The 14,406-nt window shown below is 40.2% G+C and overlaps 1 protein-coding gene across 1 annotated transcript; it reads right to left on the reverse strand.

The window, feature by feature from the left end:
- Positions 1–9,637: 9,637 nt before the first annotated feature.
- On the reverse strand, positions 9,638–10,375 carry LOC147505874 (uncharacterized). The gene has a single exon (XM_086605641.1). It carries the CDS (start codon positions 10,373–10,375, stop codon positions 9,638–9,640), a length of 738 nt encoding a protein of 245 aa, XP_086461767.1.
- Between the last annotated feature and the right edge of the window lie 4,031 nt (positions 10,376–14,406).

The raw sequence follows: 14,406 nt of genomic DNA on the forward strand, positions 1-14,406 counted from the left end.
GCGTAGAGGCAATGTTACTATTGTTGTGCCAAAAGGCCACTTCGAGATATGAGAGCGCAGAACAATCAAGAGATGAGAAGAACAACTATGTACATGAAGACATGGTGCGAGGAACGAAACACAAAAGTGAGATACTACCGCACTAGTCGGCGACCCTGAGTGGGAATTGTGTCGATTGTGGTGTGTCTTTGTCTTAGTACCTCATGTCGATACTGAGTGGGTGATAGATACGGGGAGCATCCTATCACGTCCACACCGCGCAGGAGATTCTTCACTACCTACCGTGGTGAATATGGTGAAGTGGGATGGGTAACGATGGAGTCTCGAAGATTATAGGCATTGGAGATGTTCATATAGAAACCAATGTTGGCTACACCTTGACACTCAAGGATGTCACGATACGTCCCCTCGACATACGGTTAAGCCTAATTTAATTTTGGGAAATTAGATGACGATGGCTTTGTAAACTCGCGTTTGGTAACGGGTATGGAACCGAAAGCGAGGTTCCATTGTAGTAGCCAGGAAAAAAAACTTGTTCTCTTTACAAAACACGAGGCTAGTTTGTGTAAAGCGTGCGAATCGCGTGAGAAGAAGCTTCATCCGAAAATCGTGGCACAAAGACCGCGGTCACATGGGCTTAAAAAGGGATGGAAGTTCTTGCTAAGCAAAAGGTCGTGCCGGAGATTAAAGGTACACATTTAGATACATGTACTCATCGTTTGGTAGGAAAGCAACACGAGGTGTCTTTCCAAAGATTCCCGTCTCCACGAAAGGACAATCGCCCTTGAACTAGTGCACGGACTTATGTGGTCCTATGAGAGTGAAGTCCCATCGAGGGGAGCCGTTACTTTTGACATTTATTGATGATGTGTCAAAAAAGATATGGGCCTATAGTCCGAAGACCGATGAAGTACGAGGATTTGAAAATTCCACTGGTGGAAAAGAGAGATCGTGTTTGATTCGAAATTCCACATTGGGCCATTTGAAAGTATGTGGTCCTATGGGAAGTTGTTGAAGTGTTTATTGATCGCCAAGAAAGATATGGATAATGGGGGTGAAGTACATTCCACAAAGATGGTGGAAAGCCATTTGAAGAGTATTGCCGATAATGGGGGTCATTGGCCATTTGAAGAGTATTGCGTCATGGGATTAAGTCATGACCGTTCCCCAAGACACCGCAAATGTAATGGAATAGCGAGAGGATGAACCGTACCATTGTAGAGAGGATGAGATGCATGCTATCTCACTCTAAGCTACCTAGAAACCTCTTGGGTAGAAGCAATGCGTCTGACCGTGCATGTGATCAACCTGTCGCCGCAAAGCCTCCCGAATAGTGATTATCCGAGAGAGTATGGTCGGTGAGATGTTGATTATGGATACTTGAGGGTATTTGGGTGCGGGGCATTTGTGCATATTCCGGCGATGAGAGATCCAAGCTTGATGACAAAGCCAAGCGGTGCATTTTTCCGGTTATGGAGATGAAAAGTTTGGTTACAAACTCTATGATCCGATTAACAAGAAGGTAATCCGGTCGAGATGTTGTGTTCTTAGAAGACCAAACCATAGTAGACTTTGAGGAGGGTGAGAAGCTACGGGCTTTCACCAATGATCTTGTTGATTGAAACCGGAAGTTCCTACCGTGGAAACGTCACGTAAGGCATTGAGAATGTGAGAGAACCATGAGTTTGAAACTCATGATGAGAATCCTATTGCTCATGATGGGATAGAACCTATTGGTATAGAAGATGCAGATGAGATGCATGAACCACCACCGAGCAAAGCGAAGTGCATCCTCCCGAGGCACCGGCCGGATGGGGAAAGGAGGTCCGGCAGAGGGAGACTAGCTTCAACCGGTATCCACCACATAATGCGTCTTTACTATCGGATGGTGGAGAACCTATGTACTATCAAGAGGCACTTGAAGCGTACGACAAAGAAAAGTGGTTGAAGGCCATGCATGACGAGATGGATTCTTTGCATAAGAATCACACTTATGAGTTAGTTGAGAAACCCACAGGAGAAAAGTTCTCAAGAATAAGTGGATATACAAAGTCAAGCATGAGGGAGAACAATCCTCACCCAAGGCACAAAGCTGCTTCGCCTTTGTTGTGAAAGGATTCGGTCAAAGGAAAGGGATTGACTTTGATGAGATTTTCTCTCATGTAGTGAAGATGACTTCTATCCGGGTGGTATTGGGTATGGCCGCAAGTATGAACCTAGAGGTTGAGCAGCTAGATGTTAAGGCGGCTTTTCTTCATGGAGACCTTGAAGAAGATGTCTACATAGACCCGACGAGGGGTTTGAGGTCAAAGGCAAGGAGCACCTAGTATGCAAGCCGATAAAGAGCTTGTATGGGTTGAAGCAAGCACCGAGGGCGTGGTACATAAAGTTTGACTCCTTTATGGTGAAGCAAGGATACAAGAAGTCCGCTTCCGATCATTGTCGCGTTTGTTCGAGATTTCCGGATGGGGATTTCATAGTATTTATTATTTGTATGTGGATGATATGTTGATAGTTGGCCCAAACATCAACAAGATATCCAAACTAAAGAAAGACTTGAGTAAGTCCTTTGAGATGAAGGATTTGGGTCAAGCAAAGCGGATACTTGGGATCGGGATCACTTTCGTGATTTAAAGAGTGGGAAGTTGTGGCTTTCAAGAAAGCTACATTGAAAAGGTGTTGAAGAGATTTAACATGGATCAAAGCGAAGCCGCTTAGTTGTCCGCTTGGTGGCCGTTCCGCATGACCAAAGAGATGTGTCCTAAGGGTGAGCATGAGCGAGTCGGATGGAAAAAGATTCCTTATGCATCCTCGATGGCGTTTGATGTATGCCATGGTGTACTACTAGACCGGATATTGCTTTCGCCCGTTGGTGTTGTAAGCGATTTCATCAAATCGGGTCGGAGCATTGGGAAGGTGTTAAGTGGATATTGAGATATCTCAAAGGCACTTCCAAATCATGTTTGTGCTTTGGTGGAAGTAAGCCCTTACTTGAAGGCTACACCGATCTGAACATGGCGGTGATGTTGACTCGATGAAGTCCACCTCCGGTTATCCGGGTTACTTTTGCGGGGGAGCGGCTTCTTGGCAATCTAAGTTGCAAAAGTGTGTTGCCCTCTCCACTTCTGAAGCGAGTATATTGCGTACCACCGAAAGTGTTGCAAAGAGATGCTATGGATGAAAAGGTTCTTCACGAACTAGGACTAAAGCGAAAACGGTTTGTAGTTCTATGTGACGGTCGAGCGCCATCCACTTGAGCAAGAATCGAAGTTTTCATTCTAGATCCAAGCACATACACGCGTTATCATTGGATTAGAGAAGAACACGAAAGACAAACATTTGTGTATCGAGAAGATCCATACCGACAAGAACGGGTCGGGATATGATGACCAAAGTCTTACCGAAAGGTAAGTTTAATATTTGTTGTTATACGCGGAATGGTAGCAGACTCCTCCCCGCTGATTTGGCAATTGCATTGAGGTATCCCCCCCACCGCTCGAGGGGAGATTGTTGAGTTATCCCTCACATGAGAGAGAGAAACAGAGTGGAGAGAAAATTAAATTCGGATTAAATTCGATTCGCCATTCACCACGCTTAGAAGAAGCGACCAGCGGTGGCGACCAGCGCTCAAACTCCAAGACGTTAGGTGCGACCAGCAAAAGGGGCGCGACCGCCAGTCTAATTTCGCGGGCCTTCTACAAGAATCGAAAATTTGGTTTTTGGAGATAAAAACCAAAATCAAGGTTTTGGAAAACCTAACTAACCAAGTCAGAAGGATTGGAATCCAGACTAAAACAAAAAAAAAAAGAGAAACCCAATCTTGAAAGCTATCAAGATTGAGAGATAACCTTTACAGAGATACAACCCTGTAAAGAGATAAGAGTGATCTAGTAAGGTGAGAGACTGAAAGGAGAGATTGTAATCTTCCTTCCTACTTTATAAAGAACTGGCTCTTGTGGAAGTAGGCATCATTGGCCGAACCACGGTAAATCTTTGTGTTTTGGTTTGCTTTTACTGCTTTACATTATTATCAGTTGTTAATAGTTGTTTAGCGAGTTGGGCATGTTAGTATAGGTTGCAGTTGATATTTAGATTTTGTTCGAGTTGAATTGTGTTCATATACAAGTTATCTGTGTAGTGGGGAATCGATTGGTATTGGTATAATCCCCAACAGTGGGGTGGAATTTGAAAATATCAATTGAAAAGCAGGCCTCTACCTCAACCCCCCTACATATATAAGCCTACGAAAACGTAGTATTAGTATTTAATCCTAGGGAAAATTTATATTCTACGAAAATAACCAATGTTTTTACCTACTGCGAGACTATTGTTCGATCTCCTTTCCATCTTCTAATGGTGCTCTGTCCTTTGACATTTCGCATTTTTTAAAATCTATGTATAGTTTTTCGAAATAAAGGTCTCAATAAGAGTCTCCTTTTCTTGGTGCGCATCGTTGAAGATCTCAAACTGAGGTTTGTCATCCTTGTCTACTTTTTGCTTGTCAAGCCTAGCGATAGACTTGATTATGACATTCTGAGTTTGGCTCTTTCGCTGATAGTCTTTGTAACTACTTATGTAGTTCTTATTCTTATTTCAAATATCAATGTTGCAGGCATTTATAAAAAATGTTATAGATTCACCAAAAAGTAGTAGGCATGTTGAATTCATTCGTACCCAACAAATCTGCAACATTCCTAGCATATGAGCTTTATGTTATGGTGTTACTTAATTTTCACTAGGATGCAAGTGTTCAACCTAACTCACATAAAACGAAGACTCGTTTCAGCTACCTATGCTGTTTGTATAACTCATTCGTTTCATCGTCTTCCTTAGTCTAATTACTCCATTCATCACAAACCTTCAACAACCACATACTGATCCATCTTTTCCAATTTATACACTGTCAATTGCAAGCAACCTGTATCACAGAGTTGATTGCAAGCCTACAATCGTAGCTCATCTTCCTAAGCTTGAATTCCTCAACATTGTTTATTCAACGATGGGATGAAGCTGTCCTGGTCATGCTGGGGAAGGTTCCGTTCTCTGGACCTAATGGTGATGGGTCGACATCCTGTTTGGTTGAATACAAGAACAATGATTTGTGAACAACAGACAATGTACTTAGCGTTTAGATCTCCAATAAGTAAAACACCCTATTCAGTGAAAATTAAGTGATTGAATGGTTTTAAGTGTTGGCGTAAGTGCGTGACCTGTGAACTTGCCAGAATATTGAACTTTTATACATGGTTAAGATTCTTGCAAGTGATGCACATTTTTTACATAGGAGTTTGGAGAACCAAATCATTCCTTTTTTTTTCTTCGTCATTCACTCATACCAATGAAGAGTTTCTTACCCTCTTGAATCGACCTTGGAAGTTTTTTTGGACAAACCTTGAGAAATATTGCAATATTGAGTAATCATGGTGTTCCAAAATGCAACATTATGAAATTGTTCATGAAAAAGCCTTCAAGTTTGTCATTGAGAAGTGATCGGTTTCAGACAGTTGTTCAGGAGATTAAGGAAATGGGATTTGATTCGTCGAGTTCAATGTTTATTCATGCAATTATAGCTATGTTGTCCTTGAGTAAATCAACCTGGGAAGAGAAATGGGAATCTTTTCGGTAATTGGGATTTTCTAATGAGGAGACTCGTTCAGTGTTTAAGAACCAACCCACTTGTTTGATATATTCAAAAGAGAAGATTCAGAGCGCGGTCGAGTTTTTCACTGTAAAGCAAAATTTTGAACTGTCATCCAATGATACTTGGTCTTAATCTTTGACAAAAGTGTCATTCCTAGATATAATGTGTTGGAGGATCTGTACTCAAACTGTTTGATAGGGAGGCCGAATGCAAGTTTAGTCAGTATAGCGTTGACACTTGACAGTAAATAAAAAAAAATCTTGAAGTTTGTCATGAAGTCCTTGACTCCCTAAGATGATAAATGCATACAAAAGTAAGATTGGGCTTGCAGAATTGAAACAGGAAGCGACGCTTTAGGAGATGTGGAAAGGCGAGTTATGTATTGATTTTCATTTGTCATTTTCGTTCTTACCAACCAATGTTGGGGTTAATTCCAATACCGATCGATCCTCACTACACAGATAATTTGTACTATGAACTAGCAAACATGCCCAACTCTCTAAACAACTATTAACTATTATATTATTCATCCCAAAACATGGGTTTATATACAAATTAGTTTCTTGTCTACCAAGACACACTATTCTAAATACATAATATTCTAAATATATCATAAATATATTGTTTCCTATTTAGAATATATATATACAGCTTTCTACACTCCCCCTCAAGTTGATGCATAGATGTCAATCATGCCCAACTTGTCAACTAAGCTGTCGAACACTTTTTTAGATACACCTTTGGTAAGAATATCAGCTAATTGCTCCTCTGAGGTTATGAAAGGAAAGCGAATAACCTTCCTATCAAGATATTCTTTAATAAAATGACGATCAACCTCCACATGTTTTGTTCGGTCATGCTGAACTGGATTATATGCAATTTGAATGGCGGCTTAATTATCATAATGTAAATCCGTAGGCTTTTGAAGCTTGAAGCCCAATTCCTTCAAGACATTACAGATCCACAACAATTCACATACTCCATGTGCCATACCTTGAAATTCAGCTTTTGCACTCGATCTGGCCACAATTTTCTGCTTCTTACTACGCCAAGTTACAAGATTTTCACCGACAAAAGTAAAATATCCTGATGTAGAAGGTCTATCAGTTTTATCACCAGCCCAATCTGCATATGTGTCTCCAACAATGTCCAATACATCATTATTTCCAAACAGTAAACCTTTGTCAGGTGCCTTCTTCAAATACGAAAGATACGAAAGACTGCATCCATATGTTCTTCACTTGGACAATGCATAAACTAAATAACCACACTCACAGCATAAGCAATATCAGGTCTAGTATGAGAGAGATAAATTAATCTTTCTACAAGGCGTTGATACCTTCTTTTATCAGTAGGAACTTGGTCAGGATGAATGGTGAGTCCATGATTCATCTCAATGGGTGTCTCCATCGGTTTGCAATCCAACATCCCTATTTCAGCAAGCAAATCAAGGACATATTTCCTCTGTGAAAGTGAAATCCCTTTTTTAGACCTTGCAACTTCAATACCCAGAAAATACTTCAATTGTCCTAGATCCTTCATTTCAGATTCCTTCGACAAATACTTATGCAATTCATTTATTTCCTTCAGATCATCCCCTGTAACGATCATGTCATCAACGTACACAATTAGAGTTGTAATCTTACCATCTTTGTGTTTGATAAACAAGATATGGTCAGAATTGTTTTGTTTGTACCAAAAGCTCTCATGGATTTTGTAAATCTTCCAAACCAATCTCTTGGAGACTATTTCAGGCCATACAAAGACTTCTTCAGTTTACACACCTTCCCAACATCTTTGGGATGGTTCTTCACACCTGGAGGCGTATCCATGTATACTTCTTCCTCCAAATTCTCATTCAGGAATGCATTCTTCACATCAAGCTGTTGCAAAGGCCAATCATTATTTGTTGCAAGCGAAATTAAAATTCAGACCGTATTGATCTTCGCCACAGGTGTGAAAGTCTCCTCATAATCAATTCCATAACGTTGTGTGTATCCCTTGGCAACCAATCTTGCCTTATATCTATCAATTATTCCATCTGTATTAAGTTTCACGGTAAACACCAAACGACATCCAACAATCTTCATTCCAACAAGCATATCAACTACCTCCTATGTTACATTCTTTTGAAGGGCTTCCAATTCTTCATTTATTGTTTTCTTCCATTTTGGATCTTTCAAAGCATCCTGCACGTTACTAGGAATAGATACAGTAGATAATTGATTTATAACAAGTGCATGTGATTCAGAAAACCTATGGTTAGACATAAAGTTAGTTATAGGATATTTAGTATTGGCTTTAATGTATGGTTCATATTGTTTCTTAGGCACTCCCTTACTAGCTCTTTGTGATTTTCTAGGTTCAAGACTTTCTAACCCAACATACTCATTAAAGGTTATAGGAGGTACCTGAGGCGGATCATTTTGACCGAGATCTTCAGTTGTTGATGTAGAAGGGGAAATGTCATGTGCTACAGTTGTAGATACATCATGATCATGTACTTCTGTTTGATCGCTGGGAACCAAATGGTTGATTGTCTGCTCATGATTATTCTCTACTGCTACAGGATCAATTTCTGCTACAGGAAGATCAAATCGTTCCTCCAAGTGTTCCAATTCTTCAAAGACATCAAAGTTGTCAATAGACCAAGGATTCCCTTCACTGCCACTCTCCCTCTGAAGGGAAGACTGGGAAACTCTCCCTGAGTAATATGAGTCTGATTCATGAAATAGGACATCAAGAGATATATACATTTTGCCAGTAATTGGATCATAACACCTATACCCTTTCTGAAACTCTGCATAACCCAAAAAAATACACTTCTTCGCACGAGGATCAAGTTTAATTCGTTCTGGTTTTGGGATATGGACATAAGTTGTACATCCAAACACCCAAGGCTTCAAGTTAGGCATAGATGGGATGGACAAAAGTGTATGGAGTTTCTGATAAGGATTCTAGAACTTAATTACCCGTGAGGGAGTATGGTTGATAACATATGCTGCTGATTTCACTGCTTCACCCTAATAGGATCGAGGTACATTCATGTCAAACAAGGAAGCACGAACAACTTCCAACAACTGCCTAATCTTCCATACTGCTAAACCATTTTGTTAGGGGGGTACCAAAATTGGAGGTTTGATGACGAATTCCAATTGACCAGCAAAATTCAGACATGAGGCCATTCACAAATTCTCCACCATTATCAGACTGAAAGACCCTGATAGATTGTTGATACTGCGTCGCCACCATTTTGTAAAAATCAGTAAACATCCCATATACATTACTTTTGTTTTTTAGTAATGACACCCAAGTCATGCAGGTGCAATCATCAATAAAAGTTACATAATATCGAGTTCCAGAAAATGAAGAAACTTTTGCAGGACCCCAAACATTAGAGTGAATTTTCATAAAAGTAATAGGACATATATTAATACTTTGTGAATATAAAATACGGTGGCTCTTGGCCAGTTCACAAATGTCACAATGAAACTCAGAATGACTAACAATTGAAAATAAATGAGGTTGCAACTTCTTAAGATAACTAAAAGATAGATGACCTAAACGACGATGCCATAACCACACAACTTCTTTTGCATTCTCGACCCTATTTACCTTATTAGCTTGCCCCAGAAAATTCTTCTGTTTCTCTCCAGTTTCTGTCAAATCCAAATAATACAGTTTCCCCCTTCTAACACCATAACTAAGGACCCATCGAGTCAGAATGTCCTAAAAAACACAGAAAGATAGTTAGAACGTCACAATATATGCAAGTGCTAGAATAATTTGACAAACAGACAATAGATTATAAGCAAGAGATGGAACAACTGAGACAGATTCAAGAGTGAGGGTATCAGATAATACAATAGAACTTTCTCTGCTAACCGGAGTTGGAGTACCATCAGCAGTAGAAACAACGTTTTGAGGTGAAGCTCTAAGACTTTCCACAAGGCTATGGTCATTTGTCATATGGTCAGATGCAGGTGAATCAATTATCTATGTACTATTCGAAATAACCTTACCATTCATACTTGATTGCACTACATTAGCTGAAATATTGTTTGGACATCCATTCACAGTATTAGCAATGGCGGCCTTGCTTATATTCTTTCGTGGCCTCTTTGCGAAGTCCCACCAATCAGGATAGCCGATCACTTCATAACATCTCTCCTTGCTATGACCCAATTCTCCACAGACACTACACCTTTTATCTGCATAAGAATTTGATTTATCTTTATGGTGGCGTGAAGGACTAGAAAAACTGGGAGGAGTAATTGTATTGCTATGAACAGCCAAGACAGAGGATTCAGTTGATACAGAGCGCCCCATAGCCTGTTTCTCATATTGTACCTTGCGAATGTAAGCATAGCTTTGCTTTAAGGAAAATTTAGGTTCCTTGCGAAGGATCTCTCCACGCACCTGATCATACTCCGAATCTAGTCCATGCAAAAACATATGAACACGCAATCTGGACATTGTGGATGTTTCATGGACTACAGCTGCAACATTATTATTCTGGGAGGTCACCATTTGATCAATCTCCTGGAACATGGCCACTAATTTATTGTAATAGGTAGGAATAGGAATCCCATTTTTCTTCGCTTCAAAGCATTTCATATTCAATTCAAAAATTCGAGTTTCATCAGAGTCATCATAGAAGGTCTTCTCCATAGCCTCCCAAATGTCTTTTGCATTAGGAAGACGAATATATCGGTTCATAAGAGAAGTCTCCATGGAATCAATAAGGCAACTTTTCACCTTTTCATTATCTGTTGTCCAAACTTCATATTATGGAGAATTCATATGCGGTTCAACCTTTACGCCAGTCAAATAACCAATCTTTCCCAATCTTCAATTCAATTCTATTCAGTGTATTATATGATTTATCCCAAAACATGGATTTATATACAAGTTAGTTTCTTGTCTACCAAGACACACTATTCTAAATACATAATATTCTAAATATATTGTTTCCTTTTATATATATATATATATATATATATATATATATATATATAGCTTTCTACAAGGAGAAGAACAAGCATACCACAACACAAAGATATACCGTGGTTCGGCCAATGGTGCCTACTTCCACAAGAGCCAATCCTTTTATAAAGTGGGAAAGAAGATTACAATCACTCCTTTCAGTCTCTCACCATACTAGATCACTTCTCTCTCTTTACCTGTTTGTCTCTCTGTAAAGGTTATTTCTCAATCTTGGTTGCTTTCAAGATTGGGTTTTCTCTCTCTTGTGTTGCCTTAGTTCGTCTGTTTGGTTTTGCCAAAAACCCCAACCTATATTGCAAACTCGCGGTTTCACAAAAATAGAATTCTATCGAAAATAGGCATGGGCGTTGGCACGCTCTCGGCAAGGCAAATGTCGAGCACACTCGCCCTCAAAGTACTGTAAGTTGTTCACGATATGGGTGTGGGTCGCGCCATGGGCAAAACCAAACTGAACGTGTGCGCACTCAGCCTTCTTCACGCAAACTGAACTTCCTTTTCTCTCCTCATGTGAGGGATAACTCTAACAATCTCCCCCTCCCGAATAGTAAGGGGGGATACCTCTATGCAATTTCCAAATCAACAGGAGGAGTCTTCTACCATTCAGGTGGTAGCACAGCAAATATCAAACTTACCTTTCGATAAGACTTTGGTCATCATATCCTACCCGTTCTTGTCAACATGGATCTTCTCAATACATAAATGCTTGTCTTCGCGTACTTCTCTAATCCAATGATAACGCACATGTATGTGCTTGGATCTAGAATGAAAACTCGGATTCTTGCTCAAATTGATGGCACTCTGACTGTCACATAGAACTACAAACTGTTTCTGCTTTAGCCCTAGTTCATCAAAGAACCTCTTCATCCATAATATCTCTTTGCAACACTCAGTGGCTGCAATATACTCGGCTTCTGTAGTTGAGAGGGCAACACACTTTTGCAACTTAGATTGCCAAGAAACTGCTCTTCCTGCAAAAGTAACCAGCTAACCGGAGGTAGACTTTATCGAGTCAACATCACTTGCCATGTCTGCATCAGTGTAGCCTTCAAGTGAGGGCTTACTTCCACCAAAACACAAACATGATTTGGAAGTTATCTTGAGATATCTCAATATCCACTTAACACCTTCCCAATGCTCCTTACATGGATTTAACAGAAATTGGCTCACAACACCAACGGCGAAAGTAATATCCGGTCTTGTACATATTATTGCATATATCAAGCTGCCCACTGCGGATACATAAGAAATCTTTTCCATCTGACTCTGCTCATGCTCACCCTTTGGACACATCTTTTTGGTCATGCGGAACTGGCCACCAAGTGGACAACTGACTAGCTTCGCTTGATCCATGTTGAATCTCTTTAACACATTCTCAATGTAGCTTTCTTGAGAAAGTCACAACTTCCCACTCTTTCTGTCACGAGTGATCTGCATCCCAAGTATCTGCTTTGTTTGACCCAAATCATTCATCTCAAAGGACTTACTCAAGTCTTTCTTCAGCTTGGATATTTTGTTGATATTTGGGCCAACTATCAATATATCATCCACATACAACAAGAGCACTATGAAATCTCCGTCTGGAAATTTTTGAACAAACACATAATGATCGGAAGCAGACTTCTTGTATCCTTGCTTCACCATAAAGGAATCAAACTTTATGTACCATTGTCTCGGTGCCTGCTTCAACCCATACAAGCTTTTTATCAGCTTACATACTAGGTGCTCCATGTAGACATTTTCGTCAAGGTATCCAAAAAGAAAAGTTGTCTTAACATCTAGCTGCTCAACCTCCAGGTTCATACTTATGGTCCCAATACCACCCAGATAGAAGTCATCTTCACTACAGGAGAGAAAATCTCATCAAAGTTAATACCTTTCCTTTGACCAAATTAATTCACAACAAGGCGAGCTTTGTGCCTTGGGTGTGGATTATTCTCCTCATGCTTGACTTTGTAGATCCACTTATTCTTGAGAACTTTTCTTCCTTTCGGTTTCTCAACTAACTCATAAGTGTGATTCTTATACAAAGAATTCATCTCATCATGCATAGCATTCAACCACTTCTCTTTGTCTATACCTTCAAGAGCCTCTTGATAGTACATAGGTTCTCCACCATCAGATAGTAAAATATACGTATGTGGTGGATACCTGGTTGAAGCTTGTCTCTCTCTGTCTGACCTCCTTACCCCATCTGCTTGTGGCTCAGGAGGATGCATTTCTGCTTACTCAGGTGGTGGTTCATGCACTTCATTTGCATCTTCTATATCAATAGGTTCTATCCTATCATGAGCAATAGGATTCTCGTCATGAGCTTTAAGCCCAAGGTTCTCTGCATTCTCAATGCTTTATGCACGTTCCGCAGTAGGAACTTCTGGTTCTGAATCAGCAAGATCATTTGTGAAAGCTTGTAGCTTCTCACCCTCCTCGAAATCTACTAATGGTTTGGTCTTCCAAGAACACAACATCTCGACTTCAGATTACCTTCTTGTTAATCAAATCATAGAGTTTGTAGCCAAACTTCTCATCTCCATAATCCAGAAAAATGTATTGATTGGCTTTGTCATCAAGCTTGGATCTCTCATCTTTCGAAATATGCACAAATGCCCTACACCCAAATACCCTTAAGTATCTATAATCAACATCTCTGCCTTACTATACTCTCTATGGATAATTACTATTTAAAGGCTTCACGGACAATAGGTTGATCACATGTATGGCTGTGCGCATTGCTTCTACCCAGTAGCTTCTAGGTAGCTTAGAGTGAGACAGTGTGCATCTCATCCTCTCTACAATGGTACGATTCATCCTCTTGGCTATACTATTTTGTTGCGAAGTTTTGGGAACGGTCTGCTCATGACGAATCCCATGACTCTAGCAATACTCTTCAAATGACCCAATGTACTCACCCCATTATCTGAGCAAGTACACTTCAAAAGCTTCTCTGTCTCTCTTTCCACCATGCTATGGAATTTTTCAAACATGCTAAGTACTTCATCTTTGGTCTTCAGACTATATGCCCATACCTTTCTCGACACATCATCAATGAAGGCCACAAAGTATAAAGTTCCCCCGTAGGACTTTACTTTTATAGGACCACATAAATTTGTGTGCACTAGTTCAAAGACATTGTCCTTTCTGTGAGACGGGAATCTTTGGAAAGACACCTTGTGTTGCTTTCCTACCAAACAATGAGTATATCTATTTAAATGTGCACCTTTGATGTTTGGCAAGGCCTTTTGCTTGGCAAGAACTTCCATCCCTTTTTCGCCCATATGACACAGTCTCTTGTGCCACAGTTCGGAGAAAACTTCTTCTTCTACCGCATTTACTTCTACTTTACACAAACTAGCTTGTGTTTTGTAAAGAGAGCAAGTTTTCTTCCCTTTGGCTGCTACTATGGAACCTCTGCTCAGTTTCCATACCCCGTTGCCAAATGAGTTTACAAAGCCAGCATTATCTAACTTCCCAGCGGAAATTAGGCTTAGTCGAATGTTAGGGACATGTCTTACATCCTTGAGTGTTAAGGTGTATCCGATATTGGTTTCTACATGAACATCACCAATGCCTACAATTTTCGAGACTCCACTGTTGCCCATCTTCACCTTACCAAAATCACCCGATTTGTAGGTAGTGAAGAAACTCTTATGGGGTGTGACGTGGTAAGAAACACCTGTATCTACCACCCACTCTGTACCCTGGCCTGAAGTGCTCAAGCATAACTCGTCACCATCTGACACAATTCCAACGTCACCATGTGA

The sequence above is a fragment of the Coptis chinensis genome, chromosome 4 (genome assembly GCF_015680905.1).
Source record: "Coptis chinensis isolate HL-2020 chromosome 4, ASM1568090v1, whole genome shotgun sequence".
In the NCBI taxonomy this organism is placed as follows: Eukaryota; Viridiplantae; Streptophyta; class Magnoliopsida; order Ranunculales; family Ranunculaceae; genus Coptis; species Coptis chinensis.

Bases quoted from the DNA above. Each gene is read 5' to 3' on its own strand.
- LOC147505874 (XM_086605641.1), bottom strand. From the start codon at position 10,375: ATGGAGACTTCTCTTATGAACCGATATATTCGTCTTCCTAATGCAAAA.